Source organism: Schistocerca piceifrons, chromosome 8, assembly GCF_021461385.2.
Source record: "Schistocerca piceifrons isolate TAMUIC-IGC-003096 chromosome 8, iqSchPice1.1, whole genome shotgun sequence".
Lineage (NCBI taxonomy): Eukaryota > Metazoa > Arthropoda > Insecta > Orthoptera > Acrididae > Schistocerca > Schistocerca piceifrons.
This window is the reverse complement of record NC_060145.1, coordinates 34,727,522-34,751,167: the sequence shown is the minus strand read 5'-3', so window position 1 is coordinate 34,751,167 and position 23,646 is coordinate 34,727,522. Positions and strand designations below refer to the sequence as shown.

At 41.3% G+C, this 23,646-nt stretch overlaps 1 protein-coding gene across 1 annotated transcript in view; it reads right to left on the bottom strand.

The window, feature by feature from the left end:
- Window positions 1-13,091: 13,091 nt before the first annotated feature.
- LOC124711248 (pacifastin-like protease inhibitor cvp4) overlaps window positions 13,092-23,646 on the bottom strand; it is a 124,460-nt gene continuing 113,905 nt past the window's right edge. The window contains exon 3 of the mRNA XM_047241218.1: window positions 13,092-16,358. Coding sequence (XP_047097174.1) covers window positions 16,225-16,358 — 134 coding nt within the window. The 3' untranslated portion in view covers window positions 13,092-16,224. The remainder of the gene's footprint in view (window positions 16,359-23,646) is intronic.

Here is a 23,646-nt window from a genome sequence, read left to right as displayed (position 1 = left end):
AAAACAAGTATTTTCCGGTCTATTTTGCCCAGCATATTATCTCCGTTGCTGTGCTTTAAATTTAAATTATGAACTACTTGAAAGAGCTCCATATTATCCCCTGTTACCTTACAATAATCTTTACAAAATCTTATAGGTATCTCATCTGGTCCTGAAGTCTTTCCACTACTAAGCGATTGTAGTTGCTTTTCACTTCCGCGATCGATTATCTCAACATCTGCCATTTCGATGTTCTCTCGACGATTGAAAGGAGCGACTGTGTTACGATCTTCCACGGTGAAACAACTTCGGAAGACCGAATTCAGTATTTTGGCCTTCTCTCTGTTTTCTTCCGTTTCGGTGCCGGTGTGGTAGCTGAGAAAAGAAATAAATGATTTTGACCCACTTACTGATTTTGCATACGACCAAAATCTCTTAGGGCTTTTACTCAGGTCTGTTGACAACGCTTACTTTCAAAATCATTGAACACTTCTCTCATTGCTCTCCTTACGCTCATCTTCGCTTCGTACAGCTTTTGGTTGTCAGCTAGGTTTTTACTTCTCTTGAATCTGAGATGAAGTGCTCTTTGTATACGTAGCGCCTTTCTAGCACAGCTATTAAACCATGGTGGATCTTTCCATCCCTCAAAACCTTATTCGGAACATACTTGTCTAGGACATATTGAACGATGCCTTTGAATATTTTCCATTTATTCTCTTCATCTTCGTCCGCATCACCGAATAATTGATGCTGGCTGATGAGATATTCTGAAATTCATATCCTGTCACCCTTGCTGAGCAAATATATCTTCCTACCTTTCTTAACATTCCTACCACTTTTACGCTGGTAATCCATAGTTAGAGATTGTGTTTCCTCAATTATAATTGTGTCAATATCATTATCTGCAAGGAGTTTAGATAAGTACTCGCTTTTTGCTTTTTAGTAAAAATTACTCTATAAAAAATTGACTCGAGGTAGCTGAGACAATTAGACTCATTACCATTCCACAAGGATTAAGATACGCTTTTTCTTATATTACTAATCTTTCCGTCAATGTCGTCATGGGTGAAATCATTTAGGTAAATAAAACAATCCCCTCACCAAAAATACATTATAATGGAGTCCAACAGTCAAACATATTGAATTAGTACTTCATTATAACTACTTTCCTTTCAACAGTAAAATTTTTATCCACAAACAAGAACTAGCCATGGGCTTACTATTTCCTGGCACTATTACCAATACAGTTTTCAATTACCTTGAAACCTAGTTTTACGGTAAATATTTGCAAGAGCCACTGAAAAGAATTTTTTAAATTGTTTTTTTGCGAAAGATAGGTTGATGACTTTTTAACGCTATCACATGAGATGGACCAACTCCATCCTATATTCACTCTACCGTAGAACTTTAGTAAAATAATATACCTTTACGCATTACTAACGTCAGTCAAAGTCATTTGCTTGGCATTTACTGCAAGCCAGTAACAACAGATGTCAGTATTTTTGAAGATTCTTGAGACCCAGCACAAAAAAAAGAAAAGCATTTCACCAAGTAATGCTAGAAGGATGTCTTAAATTTTGTTTGTTTGTTTTGTTTGTGGTAAGGTCCATAGGCTTACACACTACGTAATTTACTTATAACTTAAACGAACTTGCGCTTAGGGCAACACACGCATATCCATAACCAGGGGAGCACTGGAACCTCCGTGGCTGCGAGCCGCTCGAACCGTGGCAAAGCGCCTGAGACCGCGCGGCTACACCGCGCTGTTTAAATTATGCCTTCATAATATAGGACTTAACAAAGAACTAACGAACGTGCATTAATTTCAGCTCCCCTTCGTCCACTTTCATTTTATCGTTATGGTGACGACAGGTTTATTGTCTGGCCACATCGCTTAGAAGCTCTTGAGCAGTTCCAGAAACGTGTGAAGAGCATGCACCCAAATATCCAGTTCACTCTCGAGACAGAGAAACAGGAAAGGCTGCTGTTTTTAGATGTTCTCGTACAACGAAAGTCGGATGGACGTACCGAAACTTAACGTACACTCATTTGTATCTGAGTGCCCAGAGTTTACATCACACAGTACAGAAGAGAGCCCCTTTAAATACACTGGTACGCAGAGCAAAAACAGTTTTTCGGGAAGACCTCTAGGGTTTCTAAATCAATCATCTGAAGTATGTGTTCCGGAAGAACTAGTATGGGCCACGTGATATCAAGTCAGCGTCCAAACCAAGAAAATGGATTGTTAAAATGTTGAACAACATGCGATTAGCCACCGATAGCATTCCTTCCCTTCTGTGACGCTACATCCAGCAAAATAGCCCTATGGAGACAAGGTATCAGATCTGTTTTCCGACCTACTAAGAAAGTAAAGCAGATGCTACGCCCTGTTAAGGACAGTCTTGGCCTCAAGATTCCTCGAATTTACAACATCCCATGTCAATGCGGAAGCAGCTACGTCGGTCAGTCCATCCGCACCGTTTCCGACCGTTGTGCAGAACATCAACGGCCCATTAAAAGTCGTGAGCTGGAAAAGTCCGCAGTTGCTGAGCACAGTCTCACTTCTAACGTCCAATCAGAAGACGCCTTTGGGCTATATAAGGCCATCACTGCAGCGATTTCGACAGCTGCATCACATCCGTCAAGACATTACAAAACAGCCAACACCACAGCAATAAGACATCCCAGAAAATGAAAGCAAAACGCAAAAAGCAATGATACTTCTCAAAAACAGGATCCTAAGTAAATCTTATCAGTAAGGGAATCCAGAAGCAGATTTTGACACTCAGCTGCTCCTGCCAATGAAGATGGAGCAAATCGAAGTTCGAGGTTTGACCCTGAACTGAAGTGACAAGAATTCTGAGCGTGTTTTATACAACAGTGCCGTCGCTAAAGACTTCGTTCTCAAAGAACTAACTAAATTTTTTTTCACAGTAGAAGTCACAAATTTAGTGACGGTGTTGCAGAAAGATTAAACGTCATCTCGTTTCCCTTTCATCTGAATGTTCCTTATGAACTCAGTACATTGTTATCCAGTTTCATTCCTAAAATTGCCTTCAAAACCGATAATACACTAGGCCAGTTCCTTATACACAGAATTAAAATTAAAACCCAAAATCTTTTGGATTGTTCGCAAAGTTGTATAAACACCGTATTTCTATACAGTTTTACCCTTAGCTTTTTCTGTGTGTCTCTGAGTTTCGTCTGTTATCTTTTGTATTTCATAATCATAATTTTTACTTCTCTGTTTATTATGCAGCAACGCCAGTCTTTAAAATATCCTTCTCTTCAGTAATTTCATGTAATTTTCAAGTACTTTATAAACTTTTACGTACTCAGTTGCCTCTGCCTGTCTACCTACCTGAATAACAGGCATTGGGCTTGAAACTAGTTGTGATTTCTAAGTAAAAATATGAGTGCCACTGTCCTGACATTTTATTCAAAAGCATCTGCAGTAGTCAGTGTAAAAATACGGTATTTCTTATAAATCCGTTTCCCAATATTGTAAACACCTCTTCAGTTTGGAAATTCTATTATTAAAGAATATTAAATTATTATTATCAGTATTATTTCTCTTTCCTGTCTCATTATGTCTGGTTAAAAATGGAAAGTGACGCGGACCTTGCTCAAGCGTGACTTCCTTTTAACTGTACGGTATATGTTACATTGCATTCAGGAACTTTCGGGTAACTGAACATGTATCAATAATTACAGATTTCTGTAGTTGTATATATATGTTTGGATGTAGCTGTATTGCGTTGATGTACTGCTGGATACTGTGTGGGATGACTCCTGTAGTTGATAATATAATTGGTACCATGTCAACTTTATCCTGATGCCACATGTCCTTGACTTCCTCAGCCAGTTGGATGTATTTTTCAATTTTTTCTCCTGTTTTCTTCTGTATATTTGTTGTATTGGGTATGGATATTTCGATTAGTTGTGTTAATTTCTTCTTTTTATTGGTGAGTATGATGTCAGGTTTGTTATGTGGTGTTTTATCTGTTACAATGGTTCTGTTCCAGTATAATTTGTATTCATCATTCTCCAGTACATTTTGTGGTGCATACTTGTATGTGGGAACATGTTGTTTTATTAGCTTATGTTGTATGGCAAGCTGTTGAAGTATTATTTTTGCTACATTGTCATGTCTTCAGGGGTATTCTGTATTTGCTAGTATTGTACATCCGCTTGTGATGTGGTCTACTATTTCTATTTGTTGTTTGCAAAGTCTGCATTTATCTGTTGTGGTCTTGGGATCTTTAATAATATGCTTGCTGTAGTATCTGGTGCTTATTATTTGATCCTGTATTGCAATCATGGATCTTTCCGTCTCACTGTATATATTGCGTTTTCTTAGCCATGCGTTGGATGCCTCTTGATCGATGTGAGGCTGTGTTAGATGATACAGGTGCTTAGCATGTAGTGTGTTCTTTTTCCAATTTACTTTCTTCGTATCTGTTGATGTTATGTGACCTAAAGGGTTGTATTATTATTATTATTATTATTATTATTATTATTATTATTATTATTATTATTATTACGCACACCTTTCTTGTTTCCTTATACATTCGAAGAGTTCTTCCAAACATCTCACATCTGTGCTTGATTTTTGTACACTGCACTTCACTGAGATAAAATATATTTTCGTTTTCATGTTATGTAGATCCAATGGCATCTCATGACCGTCGTTTAGACATCGTTGGATGCAATCGTCTTTTGTTTTGGTGGTTGTGGAAGTGACAGCTATTCCTCCTAGCGTCTGCGATTACATTTTGCTATTTGGGTGTGCGAGTGTGTGTGTGTGTGTGTGTGTGTGTGTGTGTGTGTGTGTGTGTTTGTCTAAGGAAGGTAGTACGACCTAACTTGCGTGTGCGTCAATTAGTACTTTGCTGTGGTACTGTGGTGCGTGAGCTTGAGTGTGTATGTCACGTTGTTTATGTGATACCAGTTTTTTGTGATGGCGACAGGAGTTGTTATTTATCTGATATATATTTATCACCTTAAAAAATTTTAGCTGTTAATGTCTGTTTGGTCAATTATTAAGTTTCTTTCCTTGATTACGTTTTAAATGTGGAAGTTTTCTTCCAGTGTTAAGAGTTGTTTCTTGTTTCTGAATATGATAATTTTCATGTATGTTTGTATCATGATACGATGGTGATTTCCTTGCTAGAGGAGCTCTGGAAATCTTGAATGGCTGATGCCATATTTTCCATTTTCGTGTTCTTTTATTCTCTTTGTCCCGTTTTTCAAATAATGTGCTGATCTGTCCTAAATACAGAGCATCACAACTCTTACTCTGAGGTTGATAAGTGCTAGATATTTTATGTATGCCATTGTCATCCTATTTCTTTAAACATTTGTGTATTGAATTATTACTTTGGTAAACTATTATTACACCTTGTTTTTTCAGGATCTTAGAAATTCTATGTGTCAGTTTCTTTCCACATGAGAGTGAGTAAAAGCTTATGTGTTGAACTTCAGTATTGTGTAGATGTTGTGTAGTAGCGATCTTGCTGGTGTGTAGGTGTTTGTTGTGAATGTTATGGGTGTCTGGATTTGTGTGGTGTTTTGTTTTATATGTTTAGTCTGCTTTATTTTTATGTCTTCGTGGATTTTCTTATTCAATTTTGTTACTAGAGATTCTGGGTATTCACATTTTTTCCTGTTTGCATTGCTGTGTCTGGCTCCATGTTGCAGATGTGTATGTCTGGTAGTCTGGCGGTATTGCATTTAATCTGTGTAGGACGTGTGTGAGAGCTACGTGTATATGGAACTACTGCTAGTCTGAAGACCGATGCTGTACCGTGTCTGTTGTGGTGGTATTCCTGTAAATACTCTTGGTTATTTTTCTTTGTGATGAATATGTCTAGGAAGTATATTTGCCTCGCATGTTCATTCTCTACTGTAAATTTATGTTTTTATGTAGTCTGTTAATCTCTACATGTGGTAGTTTTATCCCAGTTTCTGGGTTGCCAATCAAATACTGTATGCCATCCATATATCTCCACCAGTATAGTAGACTGTATTTTCCTTTCATTATTTTCTGAAAAATTCTTTCTTCTACTTTAATAATTACTGTTTTGCTAGGTTTCCTGATTCAGGGGATCCCATTGTCAATACTTCCACCTGTTTGTAGAAATCTTTACTAAATTCTAGGTAGCTGCAGTCAGTAGTAATGTTTGGGTGTGTGCTTGTCTCTGATATGTGACCCTGTGGTAAGTGTTTGTAAGAGTCTGTGTGCTGTTCTATTATCTTGATCATTTCTTTGACAGGGGTTGTAGATTAGACGTTTTCTACATTTAATGATGTTAACACATCTGTATTTCAATTTTTTTTCTTCTTTTCCATGGCCTTTATCCTATATCATGATGGAGTCAGTATGTTAGATTTGACAGTGTTAGTTGTATACAGTGGCAACATGCCCTTCTTGTAGCCATCGCTTTCCTCCTCACCTGGAAGGAAATTTGTCTTCCTCCATCTATTTGCATCTACAGCTGTCCGTATGAAAGTGTGAGAACGTTTTTTTCAAAATGTTAGTGAATTGTGTAAGTGAAGAGGGACATTTGTTTCAGCCTAGTATTCACCTACCTGAATGTGATAAACCACCTAAAACCGACAGCAAGACTGGCAAGCACATCGGACATCGTTGTTAATCTGATGAATGCATCTGATCTGGGTGTGTCACCTGAATCTCAGAAGTTGCATGTTAATGTGCACAGCTCTCCAGGTGTGTTGTAACAGTCCCCAGAATATATGTGTCTTTTATGTAGTTTATTAGTCCTTCTGTGATTTTAGTGTTCTGTCACGTTGTGTCTTATTCTGTTGCATAACTCTGTTAAACATATATCATATATCTAGTGAGGCATTAGCTAGATGCTCTCTTTTCTTTATGAACTTTTGATTGAGTTTAGAATTTTGCAGCGCTACATTTCATATGTCACTCAAGCTGGTTTTCTGGTTGGAGGTGCTCTGGATATGTTGAAGGACTGTGTGACATATTTCCACATGCTTTTATGTTCTTTATATCTTTTCTCAAATGCTCTGCCGGTCTTTCCTACACATAGAGCATCGTAAATGTTACATTGGAGTTATTAAAGGACAAAATTTTTCATGTATGTCAGAAGTACCATCTATCTTTAAAAATTTCTGTAATGGTTCAGTTGTGATGGTTTTCCTGTAAATACTCTTTAGTTTTTTTTCTGTTATAGATATAGCTGGGAAGTTTATTTGCCCTCTTTGTTCTTTCTATAAAGCGGACTTTATGTTTTTGTATTGTGAATTTATCTCTGTGTGTCATTGTTCTATCTTATGCCATCCAGTATAGTAGGCTGCATTTTCGAGACATTTTTTTCTAAGAAACCTCTTTCTTCTATTTCCTTCATGAAGATATTTGCAAGATTTTCTTCACTGAGGAGTCTCCCTGGCTGTCCTATTGTTTTTATGTAGAATTATTTATTAGATATGAAGCAGTAATAGGGTGTAGCAGTATGCTTGTCTCTGATATGTGTCCTTGTGATAACTGACTATAAAGATTTAGGCATCGTTCAGTTATCAGTTATCTTGGTTAGTTCTTTGACTGGGATTGTGGATTACATGTTTTCTATGAGGAAAGTTGTATCTCGAATATATATATACATGTATGTATATATGTATATATATATATATATATATATATATATGCTCATAAATTAAGGATAATGATGATGATACAGGGTAAAATAACGCTCTGGTGGGCGGTTTGCGGGTGTAAATCACCGCAGGTGTGACCATGCGGTGCATTTGACCTGTGGTCGTCTCACGGCGAGCTGGCAGCAGTCAACATACTCTGAGGTGTGTTGGTGCTTGTCAGAGTACGGTGCAGCGTTTAAGTGTTCAGACGTTTTCAGACGTGCTAATGTTGAATGTGTGTTGAAAATGGCTCAAAGAACACATACTAATGACGTAATGTGGGGAGAGTACGAGTGCGACTGAAGGCTGGTCAAACACAGCAGGTCGTAGCATGGGCCCTCTGTGTGCCACAAAGTGTGATCTCAAGATTACGGCCAAGATTCCAGCAGACAGGAAACGTGTCCAGGCGCTACAGTACGGGACGTCCACAGTGTACAACACCACAAGAAGACCATCAGTGCCCGCAGACGTCCACGGAGTACTGCAGGTAGCCTTGCTCGGGACCTTACTGCAGCCACTGGAACAGTTGTCTCCAAACACACAGTCTACAGTCGACTCAACAGACATTGTCTATTCGCCTGGAGACCTGCAAGGTGCATTTCACTGACTCCTGGTTACAGGAGAGCCCGTAAAACCTGGTGTCCAGAACTCAGCACATGGTCATTGGAACAGTGGTCCCAGGTTACGTTCACAGAAGAGTCCAGGTATAGCCTGAACACTGATTCTCGCCGGGTTTTCATCTAGCGTGAACCAGGAACCAGATGCCAACCCCTTAATATCCTTAAAAGGGACCTGTATGGAGATGGTAGTTTGATGGTGTGGGGTTGGATTATGATTGGTGCACGTACACCCCTGCATGTCTTTGACAGAGGAACTGTAACAGGTCAGGTGTATCAGAACGTCATTTTGCACCAGTATGTCCGCCTTTTCAGGGGTGCAGTGGGTCCCACCTTCCTCCTGATGGATGATAATCCATGGCCTCACCGAGCTGCCATCGTGGAGGAGTACCTAGAAACAGAAGATATCAGGCGAATGGAGTGGCCTGCCTGTTCTCCAGATCTAAACCCCATCGAGCACGTCTGGGATGTTCTCGGTCGACGTATCGCTGCACGTCCTCAAACCCCTACGACACTTCAAGAGCTCCAACAGGCACTGGTGCAAGAAAAGTGTGCTATACCGCAGTAGCTGCTCGACCACCTGATCCTGGGTATGCCAACCGGTTGTGCGGCTTGTGTAAGTGATCATATCCCATATTGATATCGGGGTACGTGCGCAGGAAACAGCGACGTTTTGTAGCACATGCGTTTCTGGCGGTTTTCTCAAATTATCACCAATGCCATGGACTTGCAGACCTGTGTTCCCTATGTGCCTATGCTATTAGCGCCAGTTTTGTTTAGTGCCACGTTGCGTGGCACCACATTATCCATTCTGCAATTATTCTTAATTCATGAGCATATATATATATATATATATATATATATATATATATATATATATATACATACATATATAGGGGAAGGCGGGCAAGATGGGGAAGCTAACTTTAAACCCTTACAAGAGAACCAAAATAAACGAATTCAAGTAGGTTTGATTATCATTTGTTAACTTAACAATTGAATTACAATACCATGCAAAGAAACCGGCAAACTTGTTACACTTAGTTATAAACATCTCGATTTGAAACATTAACTACTAATTCCCCGTCTTGTCCTATATGCGGGGTAAGATGGGGAACTAGCATGAATTCATCTGTAAAGCTTAAATAAGGACTTGAATAACGAAATCATGTGACGATAAGGTTTCGAAACATGGCTGGCTCCGAGCGCTATGCGAATTAACTTCTGAGGTCGTCAGTCGCCTAGAACTTAGAACTAATTAAACCTAACTAACCTAAGGACATCACACACATCCATGCCCGAGGCAGGATTCGAACCTGCTACCGTAGCGGTCGCTCGGCTCCAGACTGTAGAACCGCACGGCCAGTCCGGCCGGCTTCGAAATATGGTTCTGCGAATTGTAGAATCAGGTATTACGATTTATTTAGGCCTCTTACTTTCACATATTGCACAAGTGTGGACAGCCTCGTCATCATCACTTTCTATCCCTGCACAAGTGTCGTGGCCCCAGCGTCCGCAGCTAATACACCGTATCAAGCCTCCTTCAGAGAATTCATAGCAGTATAAACATTCTTCACTCTCTTCCTCGTTGTCATTCGACCTCAGCTTATTATCCCTTGAGCATGAAGGGGTGGTTAAGACGTCAGTAACGTTCGTCACTTTTTCGTTGTCATTATGTCCTTCTGGTGGTATCCCAGGTTTATTAAACGTCTTTGAGAAGAGTTTTCGTTTATATGCAGCACGTTTGCGGACTCCTTTTCGTTTAATTTCTTCAGATAGTTCACTCCTATGAGGAGATTCGGACAATACAACGTGTTTTCCACGCCTGTTAGATAGTTTCCTTTTTTTTATCCGTCTTTGGAATAGCTACCACATTTCAGGGCTGGTAACCAGAAAGTTATACGAAACAGAGGCTTGATCGTCAGTTGTTAATTGTTCAGGTGTTTCACGTCTTGACAACATCTCTGGTATTTGGTCTTCCGTTTCTGTAACTTCAGATGTGTGAGCTTGATGAATGTCTGTAGTTGAACAGGGAAGGTAATCACTTTCTTGAAACACATTTCTGTTTACAGGCCAAATGCCTGTTTTCCGAAACCCGTTCACTGCTGTGGACATTGTAGCCAAATGAATGAAGGCTTTGCCGAATAAACTTGCGATCTGATGCAGCGCAACAACTTTTCCAGGATGGGTGCGAAGTCACGATCTTACTTTATCTTCGTAAAATTTTCTGAGATGTTTCATAAATGCCACGTCCAATGGTTGAAAACGGTGTGAGCAGTGTGGTGGCAAACACAACAAGACAACCCCATTTTCGCGGGCCACATCTATCAGTTCTAAATTCTTGGTGTGCGTTTTGTGGCCGTCCAATATGACAAGCATTGGTCTTTCCTTTGACGCTCCAGTAAATACAATAAACTTCTTAAACCAAGTCAAAAACAGTTCTTTCGTCATCCAACCAGTTTCTTGGACTTCTGCTCAGGCACCAGGGGGCAGGCCAGTCTCAAACGCTTGTTGCATTCGTTTTCGAGGATAAATTAACACAGGTGGTACGTAGCAACCCGACGCTGAAACACAGATTTCTGCACTCGCAGTCTGGCTTCTTTCTGCTGAAGTAACTGCTCCCACCTGTCTGCGCCCTTTCAAAGCAACCACCTTTGTGTGACGTTTTGGAATGACTGTTAAACCAATCTCATCGCAATTGAAAATTTTGTCTCCCGTAAACTTGAATGTGTCTAATTGACTTTCTAACAGATCGAAAAACCGATCTACAGCAACTCGATTAAACTCAATTGCTCGTGCGATTAATGTGGCCTCTGGTTTTCGTATTGTTAAGGCAGGATATCGTGCAAGAAACCCATTTAACCAATCTCTTCCAGCAGATTTGGCTGCAGTATTAGATGGATGTTTGATGTTGTTTCGTTCACCTAGCTGAAAAGCAAGTTGACAAAGTTCTTTGAGTGTTAGGCCAAAATACTGTCCTTCCATCTGTGTTAAGTAGTCTTTAAGTTCTGCCTCTTGTTCTGGGGTAAACACACTAGCGATTGGTCCTAACCTTTTCACAACTGTATAGCCAGGATTAGCACGTTTCTTTGCCACATGTCGTTCAATCGTTGTCTGTGGCATGTTGAACTGACGAGCAGCCCTGAAAGAACCCGTATGACCTTCTATAACAGCATTTACAGCGCCTTCCATTGACTCCAATGACCAATCTTGCCTAGACGCTTGTCGCCGATACTTGCGAACCATCTGAAATAAAACACGTGGAATGTACTATTGAGTCAGATCATTCCTGGTAATCTATATTATCTAGTAAATACCATATTTCCAATAGTCAGCCGTTAAAGCATAGCAAGAATACTGACTTAGCACGTTTTGTGTATTTTTATTCGCCATATAGCCTAAGGCATACTTTGTAATTAATTAGGAAACGTTGGAATAACGAATACCAGTCTATTTACAATTGTATTCAACGTATAATGTACGTGCTCAAAACCCGCAGCGACGTCAACACATGAGACGATAAGAACGTAATGGTTGGACAAATAGTAGGGGCCAGACGGGGAAGCTCTCCATCTTGCCCCACCCCGTCTTCCCCCCTACCATTCTGTCAGGTTATGTTACGCCTACATGAACACTATTTAGTGAACATTGACTACTGATACAGCAGTTAACTGTTAATAAGACGTACTATTCAGTGCTATATATACAGTCTGGACAAATGTTCACGAAACACATGTTTTAGGACCTCGAAAGGTGTAAAAAATTTCAAATCAGTATAACAATTATACGTACCTTGCAAAGCTCACAGTAACCGCCGCGAAACTAAGGTTCACCAATGTCAACACACTGGGACCTGTGTATTGATGATGTTGACGTAGCTATCCACAGATGGCAGCACTCTAACTTGCCCCACCTTCCCCTATATATATTGTGTGTGTGTGTGTTTGTGTCTTTTACATGGTTTATTAGCTTCATCTTTTTCACTGTTCTGTCTGTTCATGGTTTATATTGTTGTGTGAGGGTAAATGTGGGGATTTTTCTGTGATTTATGTCTGGCCTCATAGGTGTACTTACATTGTGTACTTTCAGAATGCTCCTGAGTTTCAGAGCATTAGGCAGTCTTTAGTATCTTCAGTACAATCTGTTTCTGGTCGGACAGTTTTGTGATTTTATTTTATTTTATGATTTCTTAAGTTTTGATACTATACTGTTGTTTATCCATGAGAACCACTGTATTACCTATGACAGCCTACATTATGCCTATTTTTTCTCTTTGTATTTTTTGTCTAAGGATTTTCAGAGTTCCAGATTCTATGGTTGGGAAAAACATCTTCTCATATGAATACATGTATGCAGAAGATCGTGTGTAGCCTGTGGAATGCCATCCCATGTAATACACTTCTGAGGCTTAGTGTGGCAAGGATGAAGGGAAAAATTTGAGACTTTTACAATTTGTGTTTTGGTCAGCAGCGTATTCTTCAATGTTCAGATTAAGCAAAGTGATTTAATACATTTTATATATTATATTTCTATATAATATAACTTTACAAGGATACACCACAAACAATAAAATATAACTTTTTCTATTTTTTGTGATAGTACAATAACTTATTGTATCTTAAAACTTAGTGGTAAAAATTGCAGTTATTTTACGTCCAAGTGTATCATTTCAGAATTTACAGACTTTCTCTTTACAGCAATACGCTTATAGCAGAATGCAATTTAATTCACAGTCATCACAGAAGAATGCTAGTAGACAGTGTTGTCTTTATACTATAAGAATAATAAGTAAGTCAGATATGCAAGAAAGCAGTGGGTACCTTCTGTATTTATAGCTAAAAGTATTTTCAGAGACTTTACATTATTCCAACACATTGTCATCTGTACACATAGTTAGCAATATTAAGTGATTTTATTGTAAATATGTTTATATTTAAAGCTCCCAGTTGGCCATTATATTGAGCAGAGTATAACATAATCGCCCTGTTTTTATGATACTTGAGCCCTTCTGTTCTGCAATTTGCACCAGACAACACAGTGGCAACCACAAATAATGTGATGTTATTCTTTCCCATTACGTTATAGTGTTAAGTCGTGCACCATGCATTGAGTTGAAGTCACATGCAGTTTACTGGCCCCCACATTTCTTTCCATGTTAAAACTGTTGTCAAACAATTATACAAATAGGTTAATGTTACAAATGTTGTTAAATATTTTATCATCAGGTAATAAAAGTTCATTGGAAGTGCAGAAGTGATTGTTATAATGTAGCAAACAATTTTAACATACTTACACATATAATTTTACTTTTTGAACAGCTGTTACACACTTTTAAAGCTAGTGTTATCACAGGCATAAGCTATCATTTGCAATAATTTATAATACCAAGGAAAGTGCTGTGTGTAGTAGTTTTGCTGAGGACTGATTACCTCTGAATATTTTCTTGTGTTCCACTACTAAGAAACAGTGAAACGCTTATGAGGAACGTTTGAGAGGAACTGACGTAATATATCAATAGCATTAATGTTTGAAGCAAGTAAATGCTGTGAAAAACTTTTAAGTATAAATATAAATTACATTGTAGAAATACAGAGTTACAGATTAAACGAAATTTGGTAATAGTTTTTATGCTGTAAATTGTTTCTATCTGTTACTGAGCAAAGTGCAAAAAGCTAAATGAATTTAACAATGGCCTTCCTTTTCAGAATGAGTGAAAGGATCCATTTACCTGGTAAAAGCCACATCTTCTCCTGATGGAAAAATAATGTGGCTCATCATTAATTCATGATACATAGATAGTCTGGAACATAGTTGGATCTAAACACTGACGGAAAGAACATTTTGTGTAAATTGCGCTCAAATATTTTACTGTCAGTGAAAATGTATGTGTATGGCGTCTGAGAACTGCATGTATTTGAGCGTGAGAGAACTGAAATTTGCTTGCATATTATGATGTTGCGTCCTGAAAGAATAAAAAAAGTCTACATTTGCCTTAACTGGCTTATATGTTCACCTACTCTTACTGAAAGCGAACTGTTTTCACTTTGGGATGGTTTGTTGCATAAAAAAAGATCTTAGTAAAACCTACAGATACAGATGCTGACAGACTGCTGTGGCTGCATTAAACAGACTACATCTCATGGATGTCCAATGAAGAGCCTTCAAATTAGGAATACTCTGTCGTAGCAGCTGTGCCTAGATTTGAAGGGACGTTGTATTTACTGTGTCATGCTGCAGAGACATTAATTTGTCGATGAAAGGCTAAAACAATGTCAGAAATGTCGAAATATGGTCTGTAACACCTGTATTTGTAAATATTTTTCTGTGATGGCTTAAAAAGTCAGTTTAGAAACAATATTAGTAATGAGAAGCCTTATACACGACACGAAAATAGGACCTTGCGACCTGTATGTAACTAATATAAATTTTTGAAACAATTATTGTCTCTCACAAGTTCTTTTTTCAGAAATGACTATCATATGCTGCGTATCCATGTATAACGCTCAGAATACCAATAAAAATGAAAATGTCATTGATCAATGTGTTACTGAACCAGCATACTGTTCCTTGATATAGTTATTACCAAGAAGAAAACTGCCACTGTGATTATGAACTTGAAAAATAAAGTACCTAACGCGCCAATTGGCAGACAAAAGGGATCATGATAGAGACAAAAATTAGATCTGCGACTGTATGGGCAGCACTTCAAAGAAACTGAGATAACTGAAAGGTCTTTGCGATCTTCATCTTACCACACTGTGGCAAACTGTACTGTAGCACGTTTGCCAATGGAGTAGAATCCTGCACAATCACAACCTTCTTAAGGAACAGGCTGAAGTGTCCTTTCCTGTTGAACAGTTCATATGGAAAGATGATGAAGTTTTATTATTGAACAGTTCATACGGAAAGAAACGTGAATGTCTCTCAGACGATGAAATTTTATTAGCAAAACAGCGAAACCTGTTTCATAGGCTTTGACGACATCTTTCGTTCATTAATTACTGAAGGCACAGTAAACTTGAAATGATCCGATGTAACTTCACGAAAATTTCTTATGCCCTCCCTTTAAGCATTCAAACCAAACTGAATTTGAAAAAGAAAAGAGATCACTACATATTTGTTTTCCAAGTGCAACATTTCTTCACAGTATTAAGGTCCTGATGTGGAAACGCATTGAGACTAAGTGGGTAGAAGCAAACAAGTAAGGCATCTTAGAGTTTAACTGTTCTCAAACTTTTTTTTCCTTGCTTGAACACACTATTCTTAAACATTGCTATAATATGATGTCTTTTTTTAATTTGTGTTAATGGTATAGGGTAATAAAAACCAAGCTATCTACAGATTTTCGTTTTCGACCTCCATTTTTCGTTAAATATTTTAAGTAGATCTATTTTGATTGTAACCAAAATAGCGGTTTGTTACCGGCGTGATTACTCAAATGTTGATCTGAAAAGTATATTACAGCACCAAAATTTAAAAAGCAGAAGAACACAAAAGATTCAGTTACAGTATTCAATGATGTCGACAAACTTATAACTGAAGTCGGAAGGTAACTCACAAGTCTTGTCATTAGCAGCAACCAAAGAAAAGTAGTAAAATGTTAGCAGCGGCAACCACTATTTTCTTTGTTCAGTGTGACTATAAAACGAGTCAAGGTGTGAGGATGATATCGCAGTAGTAGAAATCTTGAACGAGTATTGTTTCGTTTTAGAAGAAAGGAAATGTATAAAATGATTTTGTAGGGGTCGTATAACTAGTTCCAGTTAACGATTTTTTTATGTTAAGCGTCTTCACTTTTGCACTGTGCATACGTTTTGTTTTTATAACGAACATCTGCTTTAGTGTTTATATGCTTGTAGGTGCTTGCGTGTGGTTCATTAGTGACTATGGGGTACGTGATACGGGTAACGACAGGGCGTGTTCAGGCACTGAGGTGCTTGGGAGGTCGCTAGTGACACTAACGTGGCTTGCCGGGGCACTGCGCGAACGTGCACGACGAATGGGCCTTGATGCCATCGGCGGAGCAGATGCAGAGGTTGCAGTCGTCCATGAAGCGGATGTTGGGGGCGCAGCGCTCCGCGTTGCCTCGAGCTGAAACACAAGAGCAACGACGTCAGCACCTCTCTGCGTCACCGCTTGTTCCGCAAGTGCGGTGTGAGCCTCTGAAGCAAAGTGTTAGTGGCCGTGAGTAGCCGAAAGCCGGCTTCATCCGCATGCTAGCCCAGGTTACGAGTTGGTGCGTTTCATATGCCCAGCTCTCACACAACGCTTCTCATACATAACGTAACGCACTGCAGTGGCCGCGTCAGAGGATACTTTGTACCAGTGTTAGCGGGTTGATGTGATATTCCATCACTGTATTGGTTCGGGAACAGTTGTGAGCTGACCAAATTACACTACTGGCCATTAAAATTTCTACACCACGAAGATGACGTGCTACAGACGCGAAATTTAACCGACAGGAAGAAGATGCTGTGATATGCAAATGATTAGCTTTTCAGAGCATTCACACAAGGTTGGCGCCGGTGGCGACACCTACAACGTGCTGACATGAAGAACGTTTCCAACCGATTTCTCATACACAAACAGCAGTTGACCGGCGTTACCTGGTGAAACGTTGTTGTGATGCCTCGAGTAAGGAGGAGAAATGCGTACCATCACGTTTCCGACTTTTATAAAGGTCGGAATGTAGCCTATCGCGATTGCGGTTTATCGTATCAAAACATTTCTGCTCGCGTTGGTCGAGATCGAATTACTGTTAGCAGGATATGGAATCTTTGGGTTCAGGAGGGTAATACGTAACGCCGTGCTGGATCCCAACGGCCTCGTAACACTAGCAGTCGATATGATAGGTATCTTATCAGCATGGCTGTAACGGATCGTGCAGCCACGTCTCGATCCCTGAGTCAACATATGGGGACGTTTGCAAGACAACAACCATCTGCACGAACAGTTCGACGACGTATGCAGCAGCATGGACTGTCAGCTCGGAGACCATGGCTGCGGTTGCTCTTGACGCTGCATCACAGACAGGAGCGCCTGCGATGGTGTACTCAACGACGAACCTGGGTGCAAGAATGGCAAAACGTCACTTTTTCGGATGAATCCAGGTTCTGTTTACAACATCGTGAAGGTCGCACCCGTATTTGGCGACATCACGGTGAACGCACATTGGAAGCGTGTATTCGTCATCGCCATACTGGGCTATCACCTAGAGTGATCGTATGGGGTGCCATTGGTTACACGTCTCGGTCACCTCTTGTTCGCATTGACGGCACTTTGAGCAGTGGACGCTACGTTTCAGATGTGTTACGACCTGTGGCTCTACCATTCATTCGATCCCTGCGAAACCCTACATTTCAGCAGGATAATGCACGACCGCATGTTGCAGATACTATACGGGCGTTTCTGGACACAGAAAATGTTCGACTGCTGCCCTGGCCAGCACATTCTCCGGATCTCTCACCAACTGAAAATGTCTGGTCAATGGTGGCCGAGCAACTGGCTCGTCACAATACGCCAGTCACTAATCTTGATGAACTGTGGTATCGTGTTGAAGCCGCATGGGCAGCTGTACCTGTACACGCCATCCAAGCTCTGTTTGACTCAATGCCCAGGCGTATCAGGGCCGTTATTACGGCCAGAGGTGGTTGTTCTGGGTTCTGATTTCTCAGGATCTATGCACCCAGATTGCGTGAAAATGTAATCACACGTCAGTTCTAGTATAATATATTTGTCCAATGAAAAGCCGTTTATCAGTTTATCATCTGCAGTTCTTCTTGGTGTAGCAATTTTAATGGGCAGTAGTGTAATTATTGAATAATTAAAACTACGTTACACGTAAAGAAAGTCATCCAAAGCTCAACTCCAATCGTACGTAGAGGTTTGATAAGAAGAACTACCTGCAAAAAAAAAAAAAAAAAAAAAAAAAGCAAATGCAACAGGCAGACAGAAACAGTAACGGCAGCTTATGGCGTAAAAATACATTTTCACACTGACAGTCAATATTCCTCTGTACGTACCCTAACCCCTCTTATGCTCACGTTTTCTCCGCGAGATACAACAGTTGCAGCGTCACTGTTGGAGTCCTCCTTGCATACTAACGTATCGGACAAAACAGTCACAGGCAACGTTACGCTAATACCGTGTGTCACCGCCTCTAACCTAGATAATGGCCTAGATTAAGTGAGAGTCGAGAAGATTGTTCAGGAATGCCATAACCAGCAGAAACCTTTAATCTATGATAGCCTCCCGTGAATACACTGAATTGTGGGGATGTTGACTGCTAGGTTTCATCCGCTGCATGAAATAGACCTAGTCATTTTCTATGGGATTCAGATCGGGTAATTTAGTGCACCTGTCAAAGTGCAGCACGGTGCCCAAGGGTTCGTCAAATCAGAAGAAAACCTGCAGTCGTGTGAATACGATATCTGTCATCTTGGAACTCGCGCTTGTCTGCAGTATACTGCAGAGAGGTCACTATTTTTTGGTCGTTACTGCAGAAACTAGCAGCTCAGCCGCAGCGGTTGCAGAAACCATAAGCGGCTGCCATCACCGAGGGCTGCTTACACACTCAAAGATAACAAGAGAAAAAAAAGAAAGGATGCACCGCGAAGGAATTATCCGAATCGGACGGAAATCGTTTGATTGATTTACAGTCAAAGAAGTTATTACAAATTGCGTCCTTTATTCAAGAGAAAGATTTTCAGAAATTAAGGAAGCCACTAACGCGTTGGTCCACCACTAGCGCTTATGCAAGCAGTTATTCAGCTTGGCATTGATTTCCAGAGTTGTTGGATCTTCGCTGATCCATTATGGATCGTGGGACGACGGCTGTCATGAACTTCTTGATGCAATAATTCACCAACAGCCGTATGTATTGTAGAAAGATATTTTATTTTATGAACTTCTACGTGCTACCAGTCTCGGCATTATATTGATGCCATCTTCAGGCCCCACTCGTCATAGTCGTAAAATCGCTATACAGGGAAGGAGCCACATAACTGGATCGGTGAATCGATTCGTCCAGCTGGCCACCAAGAGCTATTGCAGGACGAATTGATTCACGGATCCAGTTATATGGCTCCTTCAGTGTATAGTGATTTTACGAATATGACGAGTGGGGTCTGAAGATGGCATCAATATAATGCCGTAACTGGTAGCACATAGAAGTTCATAAAATAAAATATCTTTCTACAATACATACGGCTGTTGGTGAATTATTGCATTAAGAAGAGTTGTTGGATGTCCTGAGGGATATCGTTCCAACTTCTGTCCAATTGGTGCGTTAGAACGTCGATATCCCGAGCTAGTTGGAGGGCTCCCACCATAATGTTCCAGATGTCGGAACAGGGGAGAGATCTGGCAACATATCTGGCCAAGGTAGAGTTTGCAAAGCACAAAGGCTAGGTGTAGAAGCTCTCGCCGTGTGCGGACGGGCAATACGTTGCTGAAATGTACGCCCAGAATAGCTTGCCGTGGAAAGCAACAAATCGGAGCAGAGAATATCATCGATTCACCAATGTGCTGTACGAGTGGCGCGGATGGGAACCAGATAGATCCTGCTATGAAACGAAATGGCACCTCAGACCATCACTGCTGGTTGTCGGGCCATATGGCAGGCGCAAGTGGGTTTCGTATCCCATCACTCTCTGGGGAGTCACCAGGCACTTCTTTGCTGGTCAGCGGGGCTCAGTTCAAAGTGGGACGCATCTGGTCAATGAGTTTCCAAGCCTAAGACTGTCTCGAGACGCCTCGGACTGCGGTGGGTTAACATCCTGAGTGTCGCCTGTTAAATGGCCCGACAACCAGGAGTGATGGTCTTGGGCAGCTTTTCTTTTCAGAGCAGGACCCATTTGGTTACCACTCGCGGCAGCCGTTTAGCACAGTGGTACGTCGACGACATTCTATGCCCCATTTTGTTGCCCTTCATGGCAAGCCGTCCTGGGATTACACTACTGGCCATTAAAACTGCTACACCACGAAGATGACGTGCTACAGATGCGAGAATTAACCGACAGGAAGAAGATGCTGTGACATGCAAATCATTACCTTATCAGAGCATTCACACAAGGTTGGCGCCGGCGGCGACACCTACAACGTGCTGACATGAGGAAAGTTTCCAACCGATTTCTCATACACAAAGAGCAGTTGACCGGCGTTGCCTGGTGAAACGTTGTTGTGATGCCTCGTGTAAGGAGGAGAAATGCGTACCATCACGTTTCCGACTTTGATAAAGGTCGCATTGTAACCTATCGCGGTTGCGGTTTATCGTATCGCGACATTGCTGCTCGCGTTAGTCGAGATCCAATGACCGTTAGCAGAATATGGAATCGGTGGGTTCAGGAGGGTAATACGGAACGCCGTGCTGGATCTCAACGGCCTCGTATCACTAGCAGTCGAGATGACAGGCGTCTTATCCGCATACCTGTAACGGATCGTGCAGCCACGTCTAGATGCCTGTATCAACAGATGGGGACGTTTGCAAGGCAACATCCATTTGCACGAACAGTTCGACAACGTTTCCAGTAGTATGGACTATCTGCTCGGAAACAATGGCTGCTGTTACCCTTGAAGCTGCATCACAGGATCACCTACGGTGGTGTAGTCAACGACGAACCTGGGTGCACGAATGGCAAAATGTCACTTTTTCGAATAAATACAGGTTCTGTTTACAGCATCATAATGGTCGCATCCGTATTTGGCGACATCGCGGTGAATGCACATTGGAAGCGTGTATTCGTCATCGCCATACTGGCGTACCACACGGCGTAATGGAGTGGGGTGCCAATGGTTACACATCTCGGTCACCTCTTGACCGCATTGACGGCACTTTGAACAGTGGACGCTACATTTCAGATGTGTTACGACCCGTGGATCTACCCTTCATTCGATCCCTGCGAAACCCTACATTTCAGCAGGATAATGCACGACCGCATGTTGCAGGCCCTGTGCAGGCCTTTCTGGATACAGAAAATATTCGACTGCTGCCCTGGCCAGCACATTTTCCAGATCTCTCACCAAATGAAAACGTCTGGTGAATGGTGGCCGAGCAACTGGCTCGTCACAATACGCCAGCCACTACTCTTGATGAACTGTGGTATCGTGTCGAAGCTACATGGGCAGCTGTACCTGTACACGCCATCAAAGCTGTGTTTGACTCAACGCCCATGCGTATCAAGGCCGTTATTACGGCCGGAGGGGGTTGTTCCGGTTACTGATTTCTCAGGATCTATGCACCCAAATTGCGTGAAAATGTAATCATATTTCAGTTCTAGTTTAATATATTTGACCAATGAATAGCCGTTTATCATCTGCATTTCTTCTTGGTGTAGCAGTTTTAATGGCCAATAGTGTAGATTTCAGCAAGATATACCTCGTACGGCTGGTGCCTGATGAACCATCATACGCGCCACACAGAACTGTCTTGCGGGTTGCCGCCTAGAAGGACGCGACTTCACTGCGCCTTACGCTATGGCGCGACTACCTCCGGACACAGTCGGCACTATTTCGCATCCGCGAAGCCAATTGACGGCAGCCACTACCTGGTACCCATACTCCAGGGACGCCGTCATAGGTCCGCCTCCAGTAGCTCTCCATCAGTCGGCCACCGAAACTGATGCCGAGTCTGATTCTGAGTAAACGATTACTCTACGATGCACCGCTACCGGAACAAGACAACAGTAGTGACTGCGACCGATTCTGTCCTTGCAGAGTAACCTTTCACAACTGTACTAAACGACCGACAATTGTTCGTATGAGATCAGAACGATCTCCGTCTCTCTCTTTTTTCATACTGAATCTAGCATCTTCTCTCCCTGTTCCACTCCCAAACAGGACGAGGGAAAAATGACTTCCTATATGTCTCTGTACGAGCCCTAATCTCTCTTATCTTTGTGGTCTTTCCGCGAAATATAAGTTGGCGGCAGTAAAACTGTACTGCGGCCAGCCTCAAATGCTGGTTCTCTAAATTTCTTCAGTAGCGATTCACGAAAAGAACGCCTCCTTTCCTCCAGAGACTCCCACCCGAGTTCCTGAAGTATTTCAGTAAAACTCGCGTGATGATCAAACCTACCAGTAACAAATCTAGCAGCTCGCCTCTGAATTGCTTCTATGTCCTCCCTAAATCCGACCTGATAGGAATCCCAAATGCTCGAGCAGTACTCAAGAGTAGGTCCTATTAGTGTTTTACAAGCGGTCTCCTTTACAGATGAACCACATCTTCCCAAAATTCTACCAATGAACCGAAGACGACTATCCGCCTTCCCCACAACTGCCATTACATGCTTGTCCCACTTCATATCGCTCTACAATGTAACGCCCAAATATTTAATCGACGTGACTGTGTCAAGCGCTACACTACTAATGGAGTATTCAAACATTTCGGGATTCTTTTTCCTATTCATCTGCATTAATTTACATTTATCTATATTTAGAGTTACCTGCCATTCTTTACATCAATCACAATTCCTGTCCAAGTCATCTTGTATCCTCCTACAGTTACTCAACGACGACACCTTCCCGTACACCACAGCATCATCAACAAACAGCCGCACATTGCTATCCACCCTATCCAAAACATCATCTATGTAGACAGAAAACAACAGCGGGCCTACCACACTTCCCTGGGGCACTCCAGATGATACCCTCACCTCCGATGAACACTCACCATCGAGGACAACGTACTGGGTTCTATTACTTAAGAACTCTTCGAGCCACTCACATATTTGGGAACCAATCCCATATGCTCGCACCTTAGTAGTCTGTAGTTGGGCACCGAGTCAAACGCTTTCCGGAAGTCAAGGAATATGGCATCCGTCTGATATCCTTCATCCATGGTTCGCAAGATATCATGTGAAAAAAGGGCGAGTTGCGTTTCGGAGTAGCGATGCTTTCTAAAACCGTGCTGATGCATGGACAGCAATATTCTTTTGTTCGTGCTTTCTTCTTGCTTATGGCAATACACGTCTATTGTTCGCATCTACCTGGCCACCTACTTGTTTTCTGCGTGCACCATCCCACAAGGGGTACTTTAAGACAATGTCCGCCTGCGCACGGTGTACGTTTCTACTGCCATGCTTCGTGCTTGCCAAACCCTTCCTTGGCCAGCAAGATCGCCCGATCTCTCCCAAACTGAGAGGGTTTGTAGCATTATGGGCAGGATCCTCGAGTCAGCTTTGGATTTTGACGATCTAACGCGCCAGTTGGACAGAATTTGGCACGATATTCTTCAGGAGGACGGTATTTTAGTTAGTAGTGGCTATAACTGCTGGGTTTCTGTCCAGACCCAGAACAAAAAATTTCGTCATGTCATTTATAGTTCAAACATGTGAGCAAATAATACTTCATGAATAATTAGTACAGCGACGTTACTGATTTT